Genomic DNA, 24,244 nt, shown 5'->3' with positions numbered 1-24,244 from the left:
TACTCTTTGTCAAAAGCTTATTTTCAAAATACTGTAAAAATGATACTAAAAGATTCCCAAGCATCTCACTTACCTCATTCCGCAGCTCGATCTGCCGATTGTCGACCGTGCTGTTCCGGTAGCTGTCGTAGTTGAATGGCCTTGAGATGATGTAGCCGATAAATTTCGCCAGGACACGCATCGTCGTCGTCGATTCCGGGCGGACCTGTTGTTGGTACAACACCATCGTGGAGAAATTCCAAAAGAGCAAAAAGAAAAGAAAAAAAAAAAAACAAAAGATCGCGTGAGAAAGAGTGCGAAAACGGGATGAAAGATATCGCAGAACAGTAGGCATGGTGGCGTGAACAAGGCCCATAAAGCATCGCCCGAACGACATTGAACGGAACAACAACGGAGTCCTGTCCTACTGTGAGTGCAGAATGTACGACGACATGGCATGGCATGCTACTGCGGGGCCTGCTCGAACAGGAAGTAGGCTGTGGACACGACAACGCAAGAAGGAAGTCTGCTCCTAAACGAGCGCACTCACAAAGATAAACGAGAGAAATTGAAAACAACAAAACTTTGACTCTCATCCAAGTTCTTTGTTTTCCTCTCCCTCCTCCCCATCGGTATCCTCGTGAGATGTTGCTTCAGGAAATGGAATCGATTATAGCGTACTTCATCTCGCTCCAATTCTTTCTCTCCATCTCTCTTTATCTCACTTCCGGGTTCGAGAAACTGAGCCCAAATCTGACACACCTGACCTCCTGAACCTCCTCTCTCATCGACTCACTTCCTCACCCAGAGGATGCTCGCTCGTGACTCACCTATCTCACCCTCACCCATATAGTGTTGTAGTGTTGGATATTGTCTGCTGTTTTGTATGTTGTGAACGCCATTTCCACCCCAAAACACACACACATTCACACATACAACACAGCGGGAAATTGAGTGTTTGAGGAAAATTTCATCACCCTCCTCGCGAATCGTAGTAGTCGTAGTTGTTGCTGGGTTGTTTGTTTGCAATCATTGGCGCGGCGCCGCCACCAGATAGCGTGGTTGTGTTGGTGTTTGCACTTCTTCTTGTTATTTTGTTTGAATTTTTCGACGGACCGCGACAGCATGCGAATTACTGTTGTCCTTCTAAAGGGGTTTTGCACGCGGTGAAGGGTGAATTTGGTGAATGGAAATATGGTAAAGTTTTGAAAGATATTTTGGACTCCATGTCCTGAAAATTCAAAAATAAACAACCAATCTGTAAAAACAACTGTTTCATCAGAGATCGGTTAACTAAATCAAAATTTAACAAACCCGTTGTTTATGATTTTCTCTAACCTAATCCAACTTCTTTCCTTCAAACAAATCAAAACATTTTCCGTCAAACCTTACAGTGGTGGCACTGTGGTCTATTTTTCTATGGACTAATTCTACGTCTTTTTGTCTAGTCGATACTAGGGTATTCCTAAATTTTCTAATTTTTTTCTTCTACAAATTTGGTGGAGAGCATAAAAAACGCGTATTTTGACCAAAGATCAAAGTCGCTAGCTCTTTTTGTCAAGAAGTTAGTGCGATTTTACGGTTTAAAAAAAACCCCTTCATATCTTAATTTGTAAAAAACAAAAAAAAAACTTTCTGATTGTTGCAGGCTGAAGCTTAGTAGACATCTTCTTGATAATTATTTAAAAATCTCAAGAGGGTTTTTTGATTATTTTGAACATTTTTTTTTATGAGAACAGTCTGATAATCCAAAGGCCTTGGATAAAAATATATACTTTTTGCGGTACATCAAAAATTCTCAAAAATAAAAAAAAAAGATTATCACATAAACCCTAACATGCCAAAATGATTCAAAACGCATGTTAATTCATTTCAAGTCACTTTCAGCTGACTATACTTAAATTTTTTAATTAAATGAGAACATGCCCCAGATTTTGAGGGCCGGTTTTGGGGGCGAAGCGTTTCCTGATCGTTTTGGTGTCTTTAGTAAAGTTGTAGGTTATGAAAAGGACTATTCAGAAAAAGCTGACAATCTTATAAAAATTTACAATTTTTACGTATTCTATTATTAATAAAACTTGATTTTTACAAACTTTTTCTGTTGGGTTAAGCAGAGATTTGAACTAAAGGGTATGACGAACGTTTTGTATATGGCAAAGTTATGTTTTTAATACAAATGTGTTTTTTTTTAAGTTTCAAAAATACTCACAAAAAAAAATACTTGTAAAATAAAATTCAAAATCGGAAAGTAATTTTATGAATTTTCATAAAGTGCACTGTTTTTTAAGGTAATAGAGCAATTCTCTAAGATATCGGTCATTCGATTTTTTGTATTTTTCAATCCGGCTGAAACTTTTTTGGTGCCTTTAGTATGCCCAAAGAAGCCATTTTGCATCATTAGTTTGTCCATATAACTTTCCATACAAATTTGGCAGCTTTCCATACAAAAATGATATATAAAAATTCAGAAATCTTTACCTTTTGAAGAAATTTTTTGATCGATTTGGTGTTTTCGGCAAAGTTGTAGGTATGGAAAAGGACTATACTGAAAAAATATGATACAAGGTAAATTTTTTTCTGTGATTTTTATTTTTATTTTTTGTCACTAAAACATGATTTGCAAAAACACTATTTTTAATTTTTTTACGTTCTGATATGTTTTAGAGGACATCAAATGCCAACTTTTCAGAAATTTTCAGAATGGGCAAAAATCTTTGACCGAGTTATTATTTTTTGAATCAACACTATTTTTTTTTTAAATCGAAATGCTGATCGCAAAAAAATTTCAATTTCATTTTTCGATGTAAAATCGAATTTGCTTAATTTAAAAATAAAAAAAAAGGAAAAAGTATTTTAGTGAAATATTGCTTAAGTGTACCGTTTTCAAGTTACAGCCATTTTTAGGTAACTTTTTTGAAAATAGTCGCAGTATTTCATTTTTTAACATTAGTGCCCATGCTTGTGCACTCTTGAAAAAAATATTTTTGAAAAGCTAAGAAAATTCTCTATTTTTTGCTTTTATGAACATTGTTGATACGACCCTTTGTTGCTGAGATATTGCCATGCAAAGATTTAAAAACAGGAAAATTGATGTTTTCTAAGTTTCACCCAAACAACCCACCATTTTGTAATGTCGATATCTTAGCAACTAATGGTCCGATTTTCAATGTTAAAAAATGAAACATTCGTGAAAATTTCTGATCTTTTCGAAAACAATGTATTCATTTTTTTTAATCAAGACTAACATTTCAACATGGCCAAACATTCAATATTACGAAGTTCTATTTTTTTAACAGGCGCTAAATAGGATGATAGCAAGCAATCTTTGGAGTTCAGAAAGTGTTTTAAGTTGCACAGCATTTGTCCAAAAATTGGCGTCCTGTTTCACTTTGAATCATATTTTTAAACAATAGAAGGAGGTAAAGTTGATCAAATCGAGTTTTTGTAATAAAAAGTTGTTTTAAATATGGGTGTGTTTTTTAAGAATATCATAATTTTTCTCTGAATACTCGTTATTATAGCTTACAACTTTGCGTAAGACACCAAATCTATGAGAAAATCCCTTCTCGAGTTACATATTTTCTAATGTTTTCATAGACCTTTTCTACGGGCAGTCCCCAAATTTGTATGGAGACTTGTATGTATAGAAACTTATTAAAAGTACAGTTAAAAATCGATTTTCAAAATTTTAAAGAATTGCCCATAGTTTAAATTAATAACTTTTTCAATGTAATTTAATCGCAATTTTGGTGAAAAAAGCTAATGACCCAAAAAAATAAATAAATAGAATAGAAACCAAGCATTTTTTTACATTCAGGGCATCCTAGTTACCCTTATTATTTTTTTTAAATTTATCTTTTTTTCAAATATTACTGTTCCAAAATTTCCCCACAATCCCGCCGCACCAGTATTGCGAGGTGGAAAATACTTCCGCTTTTGTATCAACAATCCGGAGAAAGTAATTTCGGCCCGGTTGGGAAAGAGAAGCGTCATCGGTGTGTGTGTGTGCGTGGGCGTGGGAGTGGAAAAGCTGTGAAGCGATGCGAAGTTGTCCACATTCAGGTAACAACAACAATTCCAGTGACACCACTAAGGGCCCCAAGCTTTCCAAAGGGCAAGAGTGTGAAAGGACATTTGCGTCTCTCACTGGTGTGACACCACTGGCAAGGGTGTCCTTTCTCATAACGATTCGGGAGTAACAATTTAAAAAGGTTTGTAATAATTTTGAGAATAAAGTGGAGCCAAAAGTTTGACTTGAAATTGAATTTAGAAAGTTATGACGAACTTTCACAATTAGAACATTATAGATTGTTATCCTCACTTTATATCGCACCTACAACCGTGTTCGATTTTGGCGAAATGATAAGGTTCGATTTGTTTGTATGGGTGTTTCTCCCCTGTTTGTGTTCAGGTCTCGTTTTGATACTTTTCATTTGTTGCTCGGCAAAGGCTAAAAATATAATCGAAAGAAAAAAAAAACACGACGAAATAAAGTACTTCCTGCTTGTTGTTGTCGACCTCCCAAAGCCGCCCCCGTTTTCAAGGCTTTCCAAGGTTGGACGAGTGGGCGGTGGAGCCTTCGAGAGGACTCTCCTCCTTTCACTTGATGGTAATGGCTTCGATGGGTTTGGGACACACGCTGTCACACCGGCTGTGGGAGTTGGGGGGAGGGGAGGGGGTGGGATGTTTTTAAAAAGTCCATGACAATACCTCGGTTGTGTGGCAACAGAGAGGTGAGTTTGCAGAAAAACGGGGAAAATTTCGTGTTTTTCTTTGTGTGTATTTGAGTAAACATTCCCATGCAATGAAAGGATCCTTATTAAGTCCGAAATAAATTGGTTCATTAATTGGTAATTTGTTGAATAACTACTGTTGCTGGATTGGCGTTTCCGAGCAATTGTAAAGAGTGTTTGTTTGTTCTTTATACCATTGAAACGATTTTTCCGAAATTATTTGTTTTTTTTTTTCGTACAGAAATTTCAGTAAATTTCAAGCATTCTCCTGGCATTGTTCCCTCAATTCAATAACTCATTGGGAAAGCTTCTGAAAATTTAATACCACCACAAATTCTTTAATTGAAAATTACCACTCTAGTTTACGATCAGCCCTTTTCCGTGCGGCAAGTTCAACAGTTTTCGCCGTAGAGTTTCATATTGAGTCCCGTCTCCCCCCTATTTACAGGCAACAAATTTTCCCGGGGTTTACGGATGGAGTCCTGGTCCAGTTTGGTTTCACGTTCCGGGGTTGAATAATGAATTCCTGTTTTGCTCCACCCCCCGGTCCTTGAAAGGATCCGGAAAAGTTTCGGTAATGGCCACTGCTGCTGGGGAGAACAAAGGATTTCCACAACATTAACTAACGCGTCGAGTACAACCTTTGGCTGCCCCTAAGAAGTGGGGGGAATTGAGACTTATGATGGCTCGATTTTAAGGGGAAACGCTGTAATCCGGGGCGTTAATCCGGTGGAGAATGTGTTTATGACAATGGGGGGACATGTTGCTTTGGGGTGATGATTGTCACCCTGGACCCGGTGGCACAAAAAGTGCGAAAGTATCCGAACCGTCTCTAGCGATTCATGCTTCACAAGTGACCAAAGCATATTACTATTTTCAAGCATCTTTAGAGTCTGATTTGTCTCAACATCTCAAGTGTCACAGTGTCCCAAGCGTCTCAATCGTCCCAAGTGTCTCTTTTGTTTCAAACGTCTCAATTTTCTTAAATTTCTCAGGGTCCAACACTTCTTGAGTGTCTTCAGCAACACGAGCAATTCAAGCGTCTCAAATGGCTTACTATCACAGCGTCACAAGTGTCTCGAGTAGCTAAACAAATCTTAAGCGTCTCATGCTTTTCTAGCGCCTCATTTTTCTTTAAAATATTAAGCGTCTCACTTGTCTTGAGTGTTTGTCTCAAGTGTCTGAAACGTCTACGATTTTTCGGTGTCTCAAGTATAGGGCATCGGAATTGCCTGAAGCATAAACAGAGTCTAAAAATATCTTAAGGATGTCACTTAAATCACGCACGAACGAATTAGCACAGTGTCTTGAACGTGTCAATTACATCAGGCGTTTCAGGCAATTGTCTCAAATGTCATCTCAGGGTCTCAATCTTCTCGGATGTCTTCCAAGCATCTTAAGCGTCTCTATTGTCTCACAAGTTTCACAGCCTCTGAAATGTCTAAAAAGTTTCCTGTGTCTCTGGTGTTTTTATTATTATAAGCGTCTCAATCTACTAATATATCAACGTCTCATTTTTCTAAGCGTCTCACATGTCTTGAAGATGTATGTACAGTTACGAATGATCAAGCGTCTCAAGCATTTTATGCATCTCAAACGTCTCACATGTCTCAGCATTCGCATTCCCATGGAGATGGTGATCTTAGCAGGTTGCAGACTGGATTTCGCCATGTATATGTGATGATTGTCCAACCCAGATTGCTTAGAAATTGATTGAGTGTCCAAACCGTTTCAAACGTCTCAATTATCTTAGGCACCTCATGGGCTTAAAACGTCTCAAATGCTATTCCAGGGTCTAAATCGTCTCTAATGTTGAAGGCACTTGTCACTTGTCTTGAGTCAGTATATGTCGTCTAAAGGTCTTAAAAGTTCCAAAGGTTAAAGGTCTCAAACGTTCGAGCGACCAACGCGTTTTAAGCGTCTTGGTAGTCTCAAATGTCACCTCAGTGTCTCTAGCGTCTCAATCACCTCACATGCCCCAGTATTTCAGAACTCAGCGTCTCAAGTGTCTCAACATCCCAAATGTCTCAAATGTCTTGAGTGTCTGAAGTGCCGCACATGGCTTGAGTGACCCCAGTCTCAAGCATTTCACGCGATCAATGAGTTTTTTTCTATCGTCTCAATTGTCTCAAGTGTCGTCTCAGTGTCTCTAGTGCACCTCAAGCGTCTCAAGCGCCTCCCCTGCCAAGGAATTCCGATTGGCCGTGGGCGCCACTGGGCCCCATCACTGTTGTATGGGAGTGGGGCCCCGGCCAAAAAAAATTGGGTATCAGTGGTTAAAATGTCTCAAATGTCTTATGTGCGCGATCTATTAGCGTCTGAAGCACCTTAAGCGTCTCAAGCGCCTTACATGCCACATTATTTTAGCGTCTCAAGTGTCTCAGTGTCTCAGCGTCTCAAGTATCATAAGTGTCTAAACCATTTCAAGCGTCTCTAATGTTTTGAGTGTCTATTTCATGAAATCGATTACAAGTTTTGTTAGTAGGACACCAAAAGTCGTTAAGCAATAAATTACTAATTAAACCCGAATCGACTAGAAATGTAAGTCAACGCTGTTGAATATTCATTCCCAACTCTCATTCATCACATTCGTTATGCCCATAATTGATCGGGCGTTCATTAGTAAAGCAAACAAGTGCGCCCACGCGCGCGAGCACTTCCTCGTCATTCGTCAATATTAACATTTCCGGGAGGGGTGGGGAAATGCGAGAGGTTGTCGAACTTTTTATTCCGAATTAATTTCCTCCGCCATGATGACAAGACGACAAAAAACCCCTGCCAGGATAAAAGCGCGCTCCCATCCGATATCCGGAGAATTATAACCCAGAACCGATAGCGAAGAGTTACACTTCCCGGAGAATTTAATTTTAATTTTATGCAAATACCCCAGGCAAGTAACTCTCGCACGTGTGTGTGTGTGGGTGCTTTCTGTGAGAACAACGGACGTGTGTGTGCGCATTTTTTGGTTAACCTCTTCTCGAGTAAAATATTCATTATAGAATAAAGTTTCAGGTCGATCTAGGACGAAAAGAACATCGGTGGGGAGCACTGCACGAACACATGAAGAAGGGTGCTCTGACAGGCAGTGTAGGAAAGAAAAGGCAAAGACATTAAATATTCAGGACTATTGGAAATTTCATGAAGTTCATTTTTATCAAACTTGTTTACCCCTTAACCTCGAGACAGGGAAAAAGCAGGAAGTATATAAACAAAAAGAAATAAGCGCCCACGTTTGTTGGTCCTGCATATGAAGTGGGCACATTGACTGGCCTATTTCCATGGACAGTCACAAAATATGTAAAGGGAGTAGATGGTCTTGTCTTGGCATTCTCATTTGATTTTCTCTCAATTATTCTCGTCTCAAATGTTCTTGTCTTATTTTCACTTCCCTCAAATGTTCTTGGTTCAATAACTTTTGCATCATTTTTTGTCTCATTTGTCCATGCTTTAGATATTATTATTAGGGCTAGTGATTTTTCGAGATATCACGGAAGCCGCGTAATCCGTGAAGCTCGCCCATGGCTGTGAAATTTTGGAAATACCGTGAAATGCCACGACATTTGAAATATTCAATTGATAAATCGCTACTCAATGCATTTCAGCTTTATTTGTTTAATTCAAACATTTTAAAAGATTTTTACAAGCATTTTAAATGCAGTTTAAAAATGAAGAAGTATTTCATATCAGATCTTCAACTATGTTTTGAAGATATTGTTCATCAGAATATTCAACTAAATGCAGATAGTTTCTTTATTCCACAAAATTCCAAACAGATTTTAAAAGAACATTATTAATCAACACTATTTTAAAAGAAAATGCTAAAATACTTTTTTTATTTTGAATTTTTTGGAAAAAATATTTTAATTAATCAACTTTATAAAACAACGAGGAACAAATTGCATTTGAATATTATGAATATAAATTATGTGTTTTGATTCAATTGACTAGTAATCATCAATAAATGTAAAAACTGCTTTTAATGAAGTTTTGTCTGAACTTAAAAAAATAAACTAAAATTTCCCTATTGCTGAAATGCTTTGGTTTTTATGATTTTGAGGTTCAGGACTATGTTCGTTTTGGAAGTATTTAAGCAAATTAATTTTATAAAATTTCAATAAAATTAAAACAGCTGAATCATGAATTCTTGACTTTTTTATTAGGTCCTATAAACAAATGTAAAAAAAAATATGAAAAAAAATGTTTACATTGAGTGTATCCCTTTCACACCTAATGTCAATGTGCATTGAAGTAAACGAGATACACTCAATGTTTACATTTATTTGTAAGACCTTATAAAAAAATCTAGAATTCAACTGATGGAAATTCTTCAAAATTTCTCAAGATTAATTCAATACTCCTTTTTTCAAATAAATCACTTGTGTTTGGGGGTTTCAAATTCGTTTTATTTTGTATCTAAAACTACTGCTAACTTTTAAGACAGTTTTCTGTTAATAGTTAAGCTAACAGAATATATGTTGAGCAGTTTTTAGAGTACCGTGAAATTTCCGTGAAATTTCAATGTTTTGTAATTGGCATGCCACGAAATTTTGATTTTTTCGCCGTGAAAAATCACTAGCCCAAATTATTATCAATATCTGTTAAGTATCCATTGCTATTGTCTCAATTGTCCTTGTCTCAAAGGTGCTTTACTAATTTATAACTAATTATAATTGTCTTGTCTCAACAGATCTCTTCCCAATTTTACTGGTCTCAACTATTCTTGTCTCAATTGTTCTGGTCCTGTTTGTTATTGTTCCATTTGTTATTGTCTTTGTTGTTATTGTCTTAATTGTCCTTGTTATAATTTCCGCATTTTTCTAGTCCCAATTGTTCTTGTCTCAATCATTGATGTCTTAATTGTTCTTGTCTCAATAATTATTACATTGCTAGTTTCTCAAATGATCTTGTCTCGATAGGTGCTTCAATTGTTCTGTCTCAATTGTTCTAGCCTCAATTATTTTTGTCTCGATTGTTTTTGTCTCAACAATTATTCAAATTGCTCATGTCTCAAATATTCTTCTTTCGATTGGTCTTATTTCAATTGTTCATGTCCCAATCATTGTTGTCACAATTGTTCTTGTATTAGTCATTGATGTCCCAATTATTCTTGCCTGAATTGTTCTGTCTAAAATTTTCTAGTCTCAATTGTTTTTGTCCCAACTGTTTCACCTCATTTTTTTAGTTTCAACTATTGTTGCCTGAATTTTCTTGTCCCAATCGTTCTTGTTTTGCCTTCCTCACCTTACTGAGGAAAGGCTATAAAATCACTCGAAAAATGAACTTCTCAATTAGACCTCCTAGACCCACCTTCATGTATACCTATCGACTCAGAATCAAATTCTGAGCAAATGTCTGTGTGTGTGGTGAGATGTTGATAAAAAAATTGCACTGGATTATATCGGCACTGGCTGATCCGATTTGGACCGTTTTGGTCTCATTCGATCCGTCTTGGGGTCCCATAAGTCGCTTTTGAAAATTAAAAAGTTTAGTTAAGTACTTCAAAACTTATGCTAAAAAAACGAATTTTGCAAAAGTCCGGAAGATTGTAAAAAGGGTGATTTTTGTAAGAAACCCCGTCATATTATACATTTTTAGAAAGGTATTTGAAAGACTTTTTCAACGAGTTCAATAGATTGAAGATCTGACGACCCTATCAAAAGTTATAAGCACTTAAGTGTTATTTATGCACTTTTTGGAAGCCGGATCTCAGATGTTATAATGAAAACGTTGTCCGAATCTATCATGCGACCTGTCGTTAAACAGGTAATCAAAAGACGTTTCCAACACGTCTAAAACATTAAAAATCTGATAACTCTATCAAAAGTTATAAGAATTATGTGTTATTTATGCACTTTTTGGAGGCCGGATCTCAGATATTTTGATGAGAACGTTGTCCGGATCTATCATCCGACCTGTCGATGGATAGGTAATCAAAAGACCTTTTCAACGAGTTCAATAGATTGAAGATCTGACGACCCTATCAGAAGTTATAAGCACATAAGTGCGCTGAATTATGAAAATCTGATTACCCAATCTGATGGTATGAATAATTAATCAAGTTGATAGAACACTGAAAGGTCCGCCCTTTTGTATCTATTTTGGATAGCATTTCCCTCTAAATGTGAGGAAGGCACCAACCACCTAAGGGTGGATTAAGTAACGTTTTTTTCTTCAAATTGCTCATATCTGAAATATTCTTGTCTCGATTGGTTTTGTATCAATTGGTCCTAATCCTTATTTTTTACAGCCGGCTGTCTAAGACTAAACCATTTCATTGAAAATTTAACAACAGATAAACGGGAAATATCTCATCCGCACCATCCGATTGCATGCCTTGAGAATTATACATAATATCGTTCAACAAACACTATGATTTTGGGTCGCATCATCATCTTCTATGATGAATCCTGACCAAACACCCTATCCTACTAACACATTTTCAGGTTCCTGGCGCTTGTGGGGTGTAAGCACAGAGTAAATCAGCTGCCCTAGTAGCAACCTGCGCTAACTAACATTCCCGTCCCTTAAAATCGAGATCTACAAACTGACATGGCGGGCGCCGTTGGTGGCCAATGACTGTTACCTATTCGCAACTGATCTAGTTTTAGCAATCATGGTGTTTTATCTTTTCAGCGCATTCATACATGCTGTTGATAAGGGAAACACCACTAGATCGTCGAAGCCTATAATCAGTAGTGCTGAAAGGATATTACGGTTCTGTTCAGCAACGGAGGGGCAACCATGGGTGATCTCTCATGCTCATGCTCATGCTCATGCAATTGGTCCTAATCCTTTTTTTTGTGTTTTTCCTTATTTTTGTTCTCGTCTCAGTCAATGATGTCTCAATTGCTTCTGTATTAGCCATCGATATCCAAATCGTTCTTGTCTAAAATGTTCTGTCTTAATATTTCTACTCCTAATTGTTTTTGTCTCAATTGTTCTTGTCTCGATCATTGATGTCTCAATTGTTCTTTTCTCAACAATTATTAAATTAGCTCATGTCTCTCAAATCTCATGTCTTTTTTGGTCTGAATTGTTTTTATCTCAATCATTATTGCCTCAATTCTCTTGTCCTAATTATTCTTATCTCAACCATTGATTTCTTAATTGTTTTTGTCTCAAGATTTTTTTTTTAAATTGCTCTTGTCTCAAATATTCTAGTTTCGAGTGGTCTTGTTTCAATTGTTCCTGTCTCAATTGTTCTTAATTCAGTCATTGTTGTCTCAATGGTTCTTGTCTTAATCATTGATGTCTCAATTTTTCATGCCTCAAATGTTCTTGTCTAATTTTTTCTTGTCCCAGCTGTTTTTGTCCCATTTGCGTTGACTGCTTTAACTTTAAAATCCCTTAACTTTTCAAAACAAAGCTTAAAACTTATACCTAACCTCAAAAAGAAAGAGCCTCTCCGCAGCAACTGTTTGAGTGATTCCATTCAATTAAACAGTCAACCCACTTCGAAACTTCCGTTTGCGGTAGAAATTTCATTTACTTCAACTCCTGACCAGCTACCAATTAAGCTTCCGCTTCTTCCCGGGCTTTCCCAGACCATTTCACCGGTAACGATTACTGTTGTGCGTGGGATCAACCCCGGGACAAACCCTTGAAGCTAACCCCCAACTGCCAGGATGAAAAAGGTAACTGAAATTTTCAGGATTGTCCCTAGGAATTGTATTTAAGCGTTGCTCCGACTCCAAATGGGTTCATTCAATTATGAAAAATACACCTTTTGCGCTGCCGGGTTGGATTTCCGGTGGGGAGGGTCATCCAGTGGCGGCGGGTCACACCGAACTTGCCCGAGGCGGGTGGGTGGAACGGCAAATAGAACCTGCTGCGAGTGCCACCCTTTCAATGAGCGGGGGAGGAACTGTTTAAGGGATTTCGAATGTATATTTAATATTAGGTGCGTTCTGTGGGTAAGAAAGCAATTTAAAATGGTTCACTGGAACGGCGCAGGATATGGTAATGAAATATAGGGGATAAGGTCCAAGCGTGATATCGGGATACTTGAGTTTTCAGAATACTTAAGATTTTTAACTATAAATTTCTAGCCAAAACTCAAAGGCCAATTAAATGGTGGTCAAACTCCATGGTCATTGAGCCACAATCTTGAATTTCAAAATTTCAAGATCCAGATTCAAAAGTTAGAGATAAAAATAGATTCCCGCTACTGACGACCCTCCCCTACGCCACCCAGAATGGTAAAAAGGGTTCTCCCGGAGAAGCGTTATTTACCGTTTCCGATTCAAGGACCAACCCAGCCGGTAAAGAGGACACGTTTTAGTGGGGAGGGTTTGAACCCGGGAAGAAGAACTACGACGACGCACCATGCGATAAGCACCAATAATAAGGAGGTGGTGCGTGCGTATGCAAAGCAACTTTCCCGTCGGGTCGTAGATAATTGCCGCACAGGACCTGCCTGCTTGCGTTGGAAATGGGACACAATAAATAAACATTAACATCGGTGGCAGAAGGTTTTTGTTGCGGTGTGTGCGGAGCAAGTGTGAAATTCAAGAATCCAGCCAATTTCGACTCAACAAGCCAGAACTCTGGAGGCTGCCGTAATGAAACGTTTCGTTTACCGTTAATTTGCATACTCATTAGGGGTTTTGGGGGAGTTTTGGCTCGAATTAGATTCTTGATTGAAATTTTAATCCCATAGCTTGGAGCGGCACGGTACATCAAACATTCGTCGGGAAATGCAATATTTCATGTGAGCCCCCCCTTAAGCTTTGGGATTTTGGAATTTCATCCTGCTCATAATGCGCTTCAAATTTCCAATTAATGCTGCTGCGTATCATCAACGTCATCACAGGACGCGGGCGCACTCATAACTGCGGCAACATTAGCTAGAAATTCCTGCATGAAACCGCCAATTTTAGCACACATTACAATTAAGTACAACAACTAGCAAACTGCCCAAGTTAAATTGAATGACGCACCTTCGCAGAATCACACAATAACAACAACACGCACCCTCACAGACACGCAGGTGATGTTTGCAACGGGATTCAATTTAGTTGCATCAGACCCCCTCGATCACGGCTGCCCGGGAGGGTGCGTGTTAAATCAAACGGAAAATTCATCAACGTCCAACTATCAGGAGAGGTGCAACCGAGGACGGTGTATTGGGCGTGGTCATGGAATAAGTGGTGGAGACGCAAAGGCAGAAAGCCATGCGTCTCCATTGAAAGTTTAAATTTTGCTTACGACATTGTAGTTGGGTCTATTTGTCTAGGTTTTCTTAGGATGACTTTTCATTGTAATTTTTAATTTAGATGAAACTTTATCCGTGCACTCCATATGAAAAAATACGCATAAGCTACGTTCGAAGTTATCGAAAATAGTATCTTGATAAGGAATTTTCTAATCGATTTAGTGTCCTTGACAAAGTTGAAAGTTATGATTAGGGTTGTTAAATTTTTTTTTGGACGGATAAAACATCCCGATTTTTTTTCACTTTCTACAGAGCCCCGCTGTAAAGCTGTTAACCGTAGATTCACAGTGATGTTTTGGAATTTTGTCAGTCTGGAACGCATGAATTACCCCATAATCGATTTCCCGCACGGGTTTATTGAAAATTGTTACACACATCTTTAGTTGGCAAATGTGCAATGAATCTTTATTGTTTGTGTTTTTAAACACGTTTTGCAAAATTTTAAACTCAAAGTTGATTGAATATTGCAGATTAATTTGAGACATTTTGAATTTCTAAAAAATCTTGCAAAACATGTGAAATGTAAAATGCATGAAATTTTTTCCGGATAATTTTCATTTTTTTTTTGTATTTCGTCACATCTGTCAATATGACGCAACAATTAGAGATATTTCTTCTGTAAAATTTCTGTTGGTAAACAATCGACACCATATTGATAATGTTGTTCGGTAGCGTCAGCCCTGTTTTTATATCTAATCTTATCTAATCTAATCAGACCCTAGCGCAGAAAAGAAATCAAAAATAGTAGTTTATGCAACAAGTTGCAAAAAGAGGTTTTTTTTCAGCACGAGTCGTATATTTATCCAACGAGGTTCACCGAGTTGGATAAATACGAAAAGTGCTGAAAAACTCCTTGTTTCCACGGGTGTTGCGCAGCAGCCACTTGTCCCGCGCTGCCTTCTTCTCGTCCCAAATCGCCTGACATTCCTCGTCGAACCAGCCATTCCGTCGAACTCGGTCCACGTACCCGATGGCGCTCGATGCCGCTGCGTTGATGGCTGCCTCCATGTGGCTCCAGCAGGCCTCCAGAGGGGCTTCGGCCAAAAAACACACACTGAGTGAAATTTCATGTCAAATTTTCATGTATTTTGTCAATAAATCGTTTAAATCAAAAAAATGTTGAAAAGTGTTACTTTTCGAAACAAGAGCTAAAAAGTTCAACTTTTCAGCATTTATTTTGAAAAGTGTTGTTATTCGATTCTGTTATTTTTGGTACAGAAAAGTAGGCTATTTCGTCGTTCAAGAATGACAGGAAAAGTAAGTAGTTTCACGACGGAATTGCAAAAAGAAAATTTTAATATGTTTTAGGGGTCTTAAAGGCATCTTTTGAGTCAGAGTATGAGATGGGGTAAAATCTGTACCGGTGCCATTTTTATGAAAAAAAAATTATAGCAAAAAGATTGATGAAAATATATTATTTTTCAATTTATTTTAAGATGCACAATCAAATTTGCAATCGAAAATGACTAAAAACAGTTCTTTTAAGTTCAAAGCTAAATTGTTTTCAACTTACTTATTTTTTTAAGAGGAAATGGTTTTCTGTTTTAGAAAAGCTGCTCCTCCCAACAAAACTATTTTCAAAATTTTCTAATCAACTTCAGAAAAAGGTTAGAAAACTTATTTTGGACTTGTTCAAATATTAAGTTTAATTTGAAAAAATATATTGAAAAATCAGAAAATTTCACATAACAGCAATTCTTCACCAAAACCGGAAATGGATTTTATTTGTATTTTATTTATTTTTTATTTGGCTCAAACTTTGTGGAGGCCTTCCCTATGACCAAAGAACCTTTTTTGTGTCATTGGTTCACCCATGCAAGTCTCCATACAATTTTGGCAGCTGTCCACTTTTGAGTGAATTTTCTGATTAATTTGGTGTCTTCGGCAAAGTTGTAGGTATTGTTGAGGACTATTAAGAAAAAAAAAGATACACGAAAAAAACCAAAGGCTTTCTAAAACTTGTGAAAACATTTGAACATTTGAATTAACAAATCTAGAGTTTTTTTAAAGGTCCTATAAACTGTTGTGTTTCACATGTTATAGGAGCTTTTCAATAAAAAAATCTCTGTAAAAGTGTTCGTGAAAACACTAAGAACGATATTATTCGTAAAAGTTAACTTGACATTTCGTAAACTTTTAAACGTTCAACAAAAAAAAATGAAGAACATAATGATTTGATTTAAATCACAGTTTATTTTATGAATACTTTTAAACGTGCAAGTCATTAGCACTCTGATAGCATTTTGTGAAATTTGTTAGCTGTAAAAACGACACAGTTTTATATTTTTAATTCTCAAATTTATTAAATTTAATTTATCTAAATAATTCATTAACAGTTTTTGTTAAACCATGGTGTCATATCGGCAAAGTGTACGGATTTTTGCTCAGCAAGAGTTGGTAGCCTTAGTTACGACCAATATTTTTATTTTTTTTAAATCAGTTTTTATTCAAAAAATCATAACTCGGTCAAAGATTGGGCAAAATTCTTGAAACTTCTGAAAAGTTGGCAATTGATGTCCCCTAAAACATATAAAAAAAATAGAATTCTTTGCAAATCAAGTTTTAGTGACAAAAAGTGAAATTACAAATCACCATTTTTTTACCGTTTATCATTATTTTTTTCAGTGTAGTCCATATCCATACCTACAACTTTGCCGAAGACACCAAATCGATCATAAAATTCCTTCAAATGATACAGATTTTTGAATTTTCACATATCATTTTTGTATGGACAGCTGCCAAATTTGTATGGAAAATTATATGGACAAACTAATGATACAAAATGGCTTCTTTGAGCATACCGAAGGCACCAAAAAAGTTTCAGCCGGATTAAAAAAAAAATCAGAAAAAATCGAATGACCAAAATCTCAGAGAAATGCTCAATTGTCTGCTGTTCAACTTTGTGGAACATTGTTACATTTTATAAATTAATCATGCAAAATTACAAAAAACACGAAATTTTATAATGAAAACAACAAATGTTCTAAATGAAAAAATACCCTTCTGGTTTGATGCAGATTCGAAAAGTAATGTAGATTCGAATAGTCAATTAAATTTCCCTCTTGATTTCTTTCAAAAAGAAAACTCAGTTTCAGGGCAAATTATACACCTGCAGGTTCAGGAAGGACTGTCACGAAGGGACCCCAGATTTCTGCTGTGTGAGTTGGAAAAAATAAACAAAATACCGCGCAACTTGTCTTTTCAAACTTTTTCCAAAAAATAATAATTTCTTATGCTACTAAACCACCAACCCAACCCAAAAATAAGCTTTATTTAAAAAAAACCCTATCCACATGCCATCACACACATATCGACAAACACACACGCACTTTCCGGTGGTGTAGAAACGGAACAAATTGAAGCCATTGAAGGACCAAAGGCCAGGGCAATTTGCCATAATCCGGGTGGTAATCCACATGCCACCGTCGTCGCGCCATCATGTGTGTTCAGCATTGCGTTAGGAATTGATTGAGTGTCAATATGGTCTGTGCCAATATATGACCATAAACCGGGGGGCGTGTGTGTGTGTGTGACGAACGTCCTGGAATCGTCATTTCTTCATCTTGGAACCCCTCGTGCCGCCATCGTCTCCCAGACATCAAAACATGGCCCATTTCATTTATGACCCGGGAAATTTGCTCTCCCACACACACAAAAACACAGTTACAGTCACACTTCAAAGCGAACTCCTTCATCATCGTGTGACCCCCCGGCGAGGAATTTGATCCCGGAGGATGTAATGTATGTGTGAGTGCGCAGCACACTTACACCCAAACCCAAACCCCCTCCCAAAGGGGAACAGGAAATTCTTCATCGTCTTCTGTTTCTTGATTTTTTTTCGAGGTCGAAGTTATGGCGACGGCGGCAGGACTAAGGAAAAATACCAAGAAGAAGAAGAATAAGTAAAAGAAACCATTGATTGTGGCTATCAGCATGGAAGTGTACGACAAACCACCATCGTGATTAGTTTGGTCTCTACATGTGGTACATGCCCATCATCACACGGCTGAAGCGAACAGGCGATGGTGTCGATGGGAAGGAGGGGTCGTCCATAAAGAACGCAGTGTGACAGTTTCTTGTAGCATAAACTACAAAATATTTCAGATTTCAACGTGACTTATGGACAGCCCCAGTTTCCAAGACTCCGTACACAGTGCGGTAGAAGGAGGACACGGCACTTTTGGTTTTTTGCAGAAACGCTCCAGTTGCTCCACTTCCACAGCGAGTTCCACCCGTCCAGCCTGGGGAGTCGTCGTTGGGAGCCGAAAGGACGAACAAGTCCTCCAGATGATAAGAAAATGCTGTTGCTCGCCCCCCACCCTCAAAACAGTACACGCAGGAACCAAAGTTCACCGATAGTGTATCAACACCATCTTGTTCGGTCAGATATTCCATCCCGGAGTCAACCACAATATAGCAAATATATATGCGCTTCGATGGTGGCATGGCGTGACATCCATAAAAATGCTCACATCATGCTTTTCCGCATATCGTTATCGTTATCGGGGAGCGTTAAGTTCAGACCCAGACCAGACCAGACAGTTTGCGATGTGAGCAGTTCCTGTGGCAGGGAATATGTGGTGCTGCTTCTGGCCTCCGTTCGATGGACTGCAGCAGGCCATTTGGGGACGATGGCTTTATCATTCGATTTTTATTGCCGAAAAAGTGAATGGAAACGAATGTTGTGTTTCAATCAGGCGGAAATTAGGGCGGCGCGACGTGATGGTGGAAGAGTCTTTGATAAAGTGAACATGTGGTTTGATCTAAAATGTTGATGGATTGTTGAACTCTCTAAGAAGGGATTTTTTTAACGAGCATTCTCTTCTTCAAGAATTATCAGTTCAGATCAATTCAAGAAGATTTTTGGATATTTTTTGTTTGTGAAACGCCAGACTCCGCAAAATTTGTAGTAAGTTTTTGTAGACGACCAATATTTTGAAAAATGTGTTCACAGTTGAGCAATTCTCTATGGCATCGGGCGATTTCGACCATTATTATTTTTTGTACTTTTTGTTTGGCTCAAACTTTGTGGGGGCCTTTCTTATGACCAAAGAAGCTATTTTGTGTTATTGGTTCACCCATACAAGTCTCCATACAATTTTGGCAGCAGTCCATACAAAAATGGTACGTAAATATTTAAACAGCTGTTTGATTGAATTTTCTGATCAATTTGGTGTCTTCGGCAAAGTTGTAGGTATTGTTGAGGACTATTAGAAAAAAAAATAGGTACACGGAAAAAAATGAAGATTTTTTAATCAACCTTTTTTCACAAAAACTCAGTTTCCCAAAATACGTATTTTTTTATTTTTGAGATTTTTTGATATGTTTTAGGGGATAAAAATCCGCAACTTTTGAGCCATAGAGAAACATGGTCAAAAAATCTGCCTCCGAGTTATGATTTTTTGAAAATTTTCTAAACTTCTTAAAGCGGCTGTATCTCAGAAACCCGAGGTCCTATCTTCACTGTTTCTTAGACAATTTTATAGCAAATTTTCTGAATTTTTTTTTTTTTAATGTGGTCACTCATGGTCACTACCCGATTTTTTTTAAAAGTGGTCACTCATGGTCGCTACCCGGGTATGGGTAAATAACATGGGAAATGCGTATTCCTGGACCCTTTAAATTTTTTTTAAAGGATTATGAAAGAGTAAAATGTACCAATTTGGGGTATTGTTTTGATATTTCAAAATTGCAGAATTTGTTAATTGTCGAACAACATATTTTGGTATAACAGTATTTTATCAAATTCCTCTGAAACTATGGGAAAATATTGACAAATTTGACAAAATAATTAATTTTGCGCTTAATATCATTCAAAGCGAATGCTTTCATTGAAAACCAGAAATTTCAAACTTGATTTTAAACATTTTTGTTATACCTCCTTAAGAAATGGCTTGTAATTGTGGAAAATTTTCTAAGACAGGATACCACATTTTAGTATTGAGGTGTTTCATCAGATTCCTCTGAAACTATGGGAAATTTTTTATAAATTTTGACGAGATAATTAATTTTGCGCTAAAATTACTTGAAACCCAAAAATGTTAAAGCTGATCTTCAATTAATTTTTAAGATTTTTTTTAAATCGTTGAAATTTCTCAAAGTCGGGATAACCAAATACTTTGAAAAACGAGTCAATCGACAGATTATTTAATTTTGGGGGATTTCAATCCAGTTTCATTTTAATAACACTTATTTTTCAATCTTGTTATTTTTCAGAAGACGGTTTCCACGCGAAATCGACCATAAAAATACGATTTTGAACCGGACAATTTCCGATCTTAATAAAACTTGCTGGATCGTTTGTCCTACTCAAATCAACAACTCCTGTGCACTTAGTTTAGTAATTCACAATGGCATTTGACTTTTTGGAATTCTTTTAGTTTTAAATTATTGGTAATTACTTTTAAATTGAAAAAAATCATATCTTTCGAAGCAGATGTTCAAAAAATCGATCGAAAGTGTGTTTTAAAGAAAATTGTGCGCTCTTTTCAATGAAAATATTTCCAAAAGCCGAAACTTTCATTTTCGATCAAAAAACAGCCTAAAATCGAATTTTCTTCGAAAATCAGGCTGAATACACCCTTAGATTCAAATTTTGCCATTACCATTCGAAAGAGCGGACAATTTCCTACTTTTCTTCCATAGACACCAAGTTGGAGCGAAAGCGTTTTCGAGTGGTTTGTAAATAAAAACCTTTTTTCGTTTTTTTTTTTATTTTTTTCCAAAAAACTAAATTACATGTGTTATGGCAAATTTTGTAACAGATCCCATTTTTAAACTTAAAATAAAGTTCTGCTTCCGTGTTTATGAGTTTTTCCTTGACGTACCAGTTTCAAATACATATAAAAGGAACGAAATAATTACTAAAGATAACCAAAAAAGGTGCACTTAAGGTAAAATTTCCTGAACCACTTTTATTATGGAAAAATGTTTATCTCACTCGTCAGTGTTGTTAATACCTGCAAAATATTTTTTTTCTTATTTTATTTTCCAAATTCATCTGGAAACATCATTTATTCGTGTTTATCAAAACTATTTGCGTAGATTTGAAGCTAATTATATCAAGAATAAATTTGCAGAATAACCATGCTATTTCATCAAATCTCTGAACAGTTACAACAATTTTTGTATAGAAAAGCTGCAAATTGTAAAAATCTGTGATATTTATTCCCTTTTCGTCCTGCTATTACTTAAATTATTCTCAGGATAACAAATAAAAAATCCTGTGTTGGATTTTAAATTTATTTTAATTGTAGGAAAAAAAAACACGTTGACAAATTATTTAACATCTTACAGAATTCTGCTAAGTGACTTACAACAATTTTCCAGGCAAACGGCATGGCCAAACTCTAAGGTGCTTGTGCCTGGCACGTCAGGGTGTGTTTTAAAATGACAATTATGGCGATTTTGCAAAAAAAAACTCATATTTCCAAAAACAACTTGACATAGTTTAAACCAACTTAAGTTATCCGGTTTGTACATAGAAAGTGACTAATTTGGCTTTCAAGGAAAAATACGCATGAGTTCAGTCTAAACGGCGTTTGACAATGATTATAAAAAAAATACTCAAAATTGTCATCTTTGAACCGCCCTGATGCGACAGGAATCACCCTAAGAGCCAAAAAAGTAGGAAAAAATTATTTTGCAGGTATTAACAACACTGACGAGTGAGATAAACATTTTTCCATAATAAAAGAGGTTCAGGAAATGTTACCTTAAGTGCACCTTTTTGGTTATCTTTAGTAATTATTTCGTTCCTTTTATACGTATTTGAAACTGGTACGTCAAGGAAAAACTCAAAAACACGGAAGCAGAACTTTATTTTAAGTTTAAAAATGGGATCTGTTACAAAATTTGCCATAACACATGTAATTTAGTTTTTTTGAAAAAAATAAAAAAAAACGAAAAAGGTTTTTATTTACAAACCACTCGAAAACGCTTTCGCTCCAACTTGGTGTCTATGGAAGAAATGTAGGAAATTGTCCGCTCTTTAGAATGGTAATGGCAAAATTTGCATCTAAGGGTGTATTCAGCCTGATTTTCGAAGAAAATTCGATTTTAGGCTGTTTTTTGATCGAAAATGAAATTTTCGGCTTTTGGAAATATTTTCATTGAAAAGAGCGCACGATTTTCGTTAAAACACACCTTCGATCGATTTTTTGAACATCTGCTTCGAAAGATATGGTTTTTTTCAATTTAGAAGTAATTACCAATAATTTAAAACTAAAAGAATTCCTAAAAGTCAAATGCCATTGTGAATTACTAAACTGAGTGCACAGGAGTTGTTGATTTGAGTAGGACAAACGATCCAGCAAGTTTTATTAAGATCGGAGATGGTCCGGATTTTGAGTGGTCGGTTTCGCGTGGAAACCGTCATATGTCGTTTACGTCAAATTGTGAGAAAACCTTATGTTTTTTTCATAACATGTTATTAACAAATATCATTTTGAGCGAGCAAAATAAAAATATCTGAATTATATGCCTTCATGATTGAAAACATAGTAGCCCATGTTTTATGCTAAAACGCTTACACTAAGAATTTTGAAAATTCGTCACTTCATGTTCACTAAAATGCAAATATCTCGGCTTTGCATGGACATAAATTGAATCTTAAAAAAAGCAAAATAATCTCCGTAAAATTTTCTATAAGCTTAACGCATTAGTTCAGACTGCAAATTTATTTGGCTCGTTTTGGTGAGTGATTTTTGAAGTTGTTTAGCTAAAATATACAAACTTTTCTCCCTAAAACTCTCGGCTTTGCTCAAACACAAGCTTTTATGGGCTATGTCTGTACATGAATTTGTTCAGGGGACATTAAACTTTAACTTGAAGCCCAAGGTGACCAAATTTGAATGACTTTAGTAGGATTGATACGCGCATTCCTGAAAAATACTCGAAAAATGCACTTTTTTCATTCAAGCTACGCGCGCAAGTTGTAAACCATTTTTGAGAATTTTTTGTTGTATGGAAACATTGTTCCTGACATTCTAATCGATCATTCTAGGGGTGAGCACCGAAGAATTGACAACTTTTAATTTTTTTGGGACGCCCTAGTCTCCATACAATTTTGGCAGCTGTCCATACAAAAATGGTACGTAAATATTTAAACAGCTGTAACTTTTTTGCGAATATTCTGGTGTCTTCGGCAAAGTAGTAGGTATTGTTGAGGACTATTAAGAAAAAAAAATAGGTACACGGAAAGAAATGCAGATTTTTTAGTCAACCTTTTTTAAAAAAAAAAAATAAAAATAGTCGAAATCGGCCGATTTCGTGGAGAGTTGCTCAGTTCTGAATGTTTGCTCTGATGCTTTCTATAAATTAGGTCATAGTAGGCGTAGATTACGACAAAAATTTTTGGTGTCTTGGACAAAGTTGCTTGAATTGGCAAGCTCAAAAACTTTCTAGAAGACAAACAAATTCCCAAAAATGTTCCTGTAAAGTTAGATTTTCAAAATCACCCTAATCGTGAACCACCCTAACCTGACCAAACCAAAAGTTGCCCCTTTCCATTTGCAACAACTCTTCTTAAGACACCAAAGCTCCAAAACGTCTCCATTTTTCGGAAAATCCATTTTCCACTTAATTTTGCGATCTGAACCACTGTGCAATGGTTGCAACGCTTGCTTAGAGCATATCCTAGACCGTTTACCTCCCCATAAACCATCCAACTCCAAGCAAAACTTACTCTGGGACACCGTGAAGATTTTCCCTTGTTCCCTTAAAAAAGTGAGCGAGTAGTGTTTTATTTTTAATTTGAAAAAACGCCAATTTCGGAAATCTATTTTTGAATTCTTTTTGTTTTTTTTTGCATTTCAAAAATACTTCTCAAAAGAAAAGTACCTCCGCAAAAGTATGTTTAAAGAACTAAAAAAAATCCTACAATCACTGAGACTTTACAAATTGGACAATTAATTCCTGAGATACACGCCTCACAAAGAAATCATATCGATTTAAATGAGTATTTCTAAGTGACACCAAATTAGCCTGTAATTCTTAACTGAGAATGTCTCGGAAATTATTAATCTGATTTTCAAAATAAAACTTTTGTAAAATTTTCTAATTCTATTAATAAAAAAAATTTCAAAATTTTGAACTTTATGATGAAGCTATCTTTTGCCACAATTTCGCTCTATTTTTTCATCTAGATTTGTTTTAAATGTTATATTTTTAACTTATAGGAGATAAAATAGGCCAGCAACTGTACCTCATGTGACTTCAAGAACGCTACTTAACATTGAGCTATAGTGCTCTTGATGTTAGAACTCTATAAACTCCATAACGAACTTCCTGTCAGTTCCCGAAAAGTCCCGGGAAAACC

At 36.4% G+C, this 24,244-nt stretch overlaps 1 protein-coding gene across 1 annotated transcript in view; it reads right to left on the bottom strand.

Moving 5' to 3' along the window:
* The window catches only part of LOC6050451 (protein disks lost), a 190,842-nt gene that overhangs the window by 47,923 nt on the left and 118,675 nt on the right, over positions 1–24,244 (bottom strand). Inside the window, exon 7 of the mRNA XM_038250137.1 lies at positions 74–205. Within this exon, the coding sequence (XP_038106065.1) occupies positions 74–205 (132 nt within the window). The remainder of the gene's footprint in view (positions 1–73; positions 206–24,244) is intronic.

This window comes from Culex quinquefasciatus, chromosome 2 (genome assembly GCF_015732765.1).
Source record: "Culex quinquefasciatus strain JHB chromosome 2, VPISU_Cqui_1.0_pri_paternal, whole genome shotgun sequence".
Classification (NCBI taxonomy): domain Eukaryota; kingdom Metazoa; phylum Arthropoda; class Insecta; order Diptera; family Culicidae; genus Culex; species Culex quinquefasciatus.
This window is presented reverse-complemented; position numbering and strand designations above follow the sequence as displayed.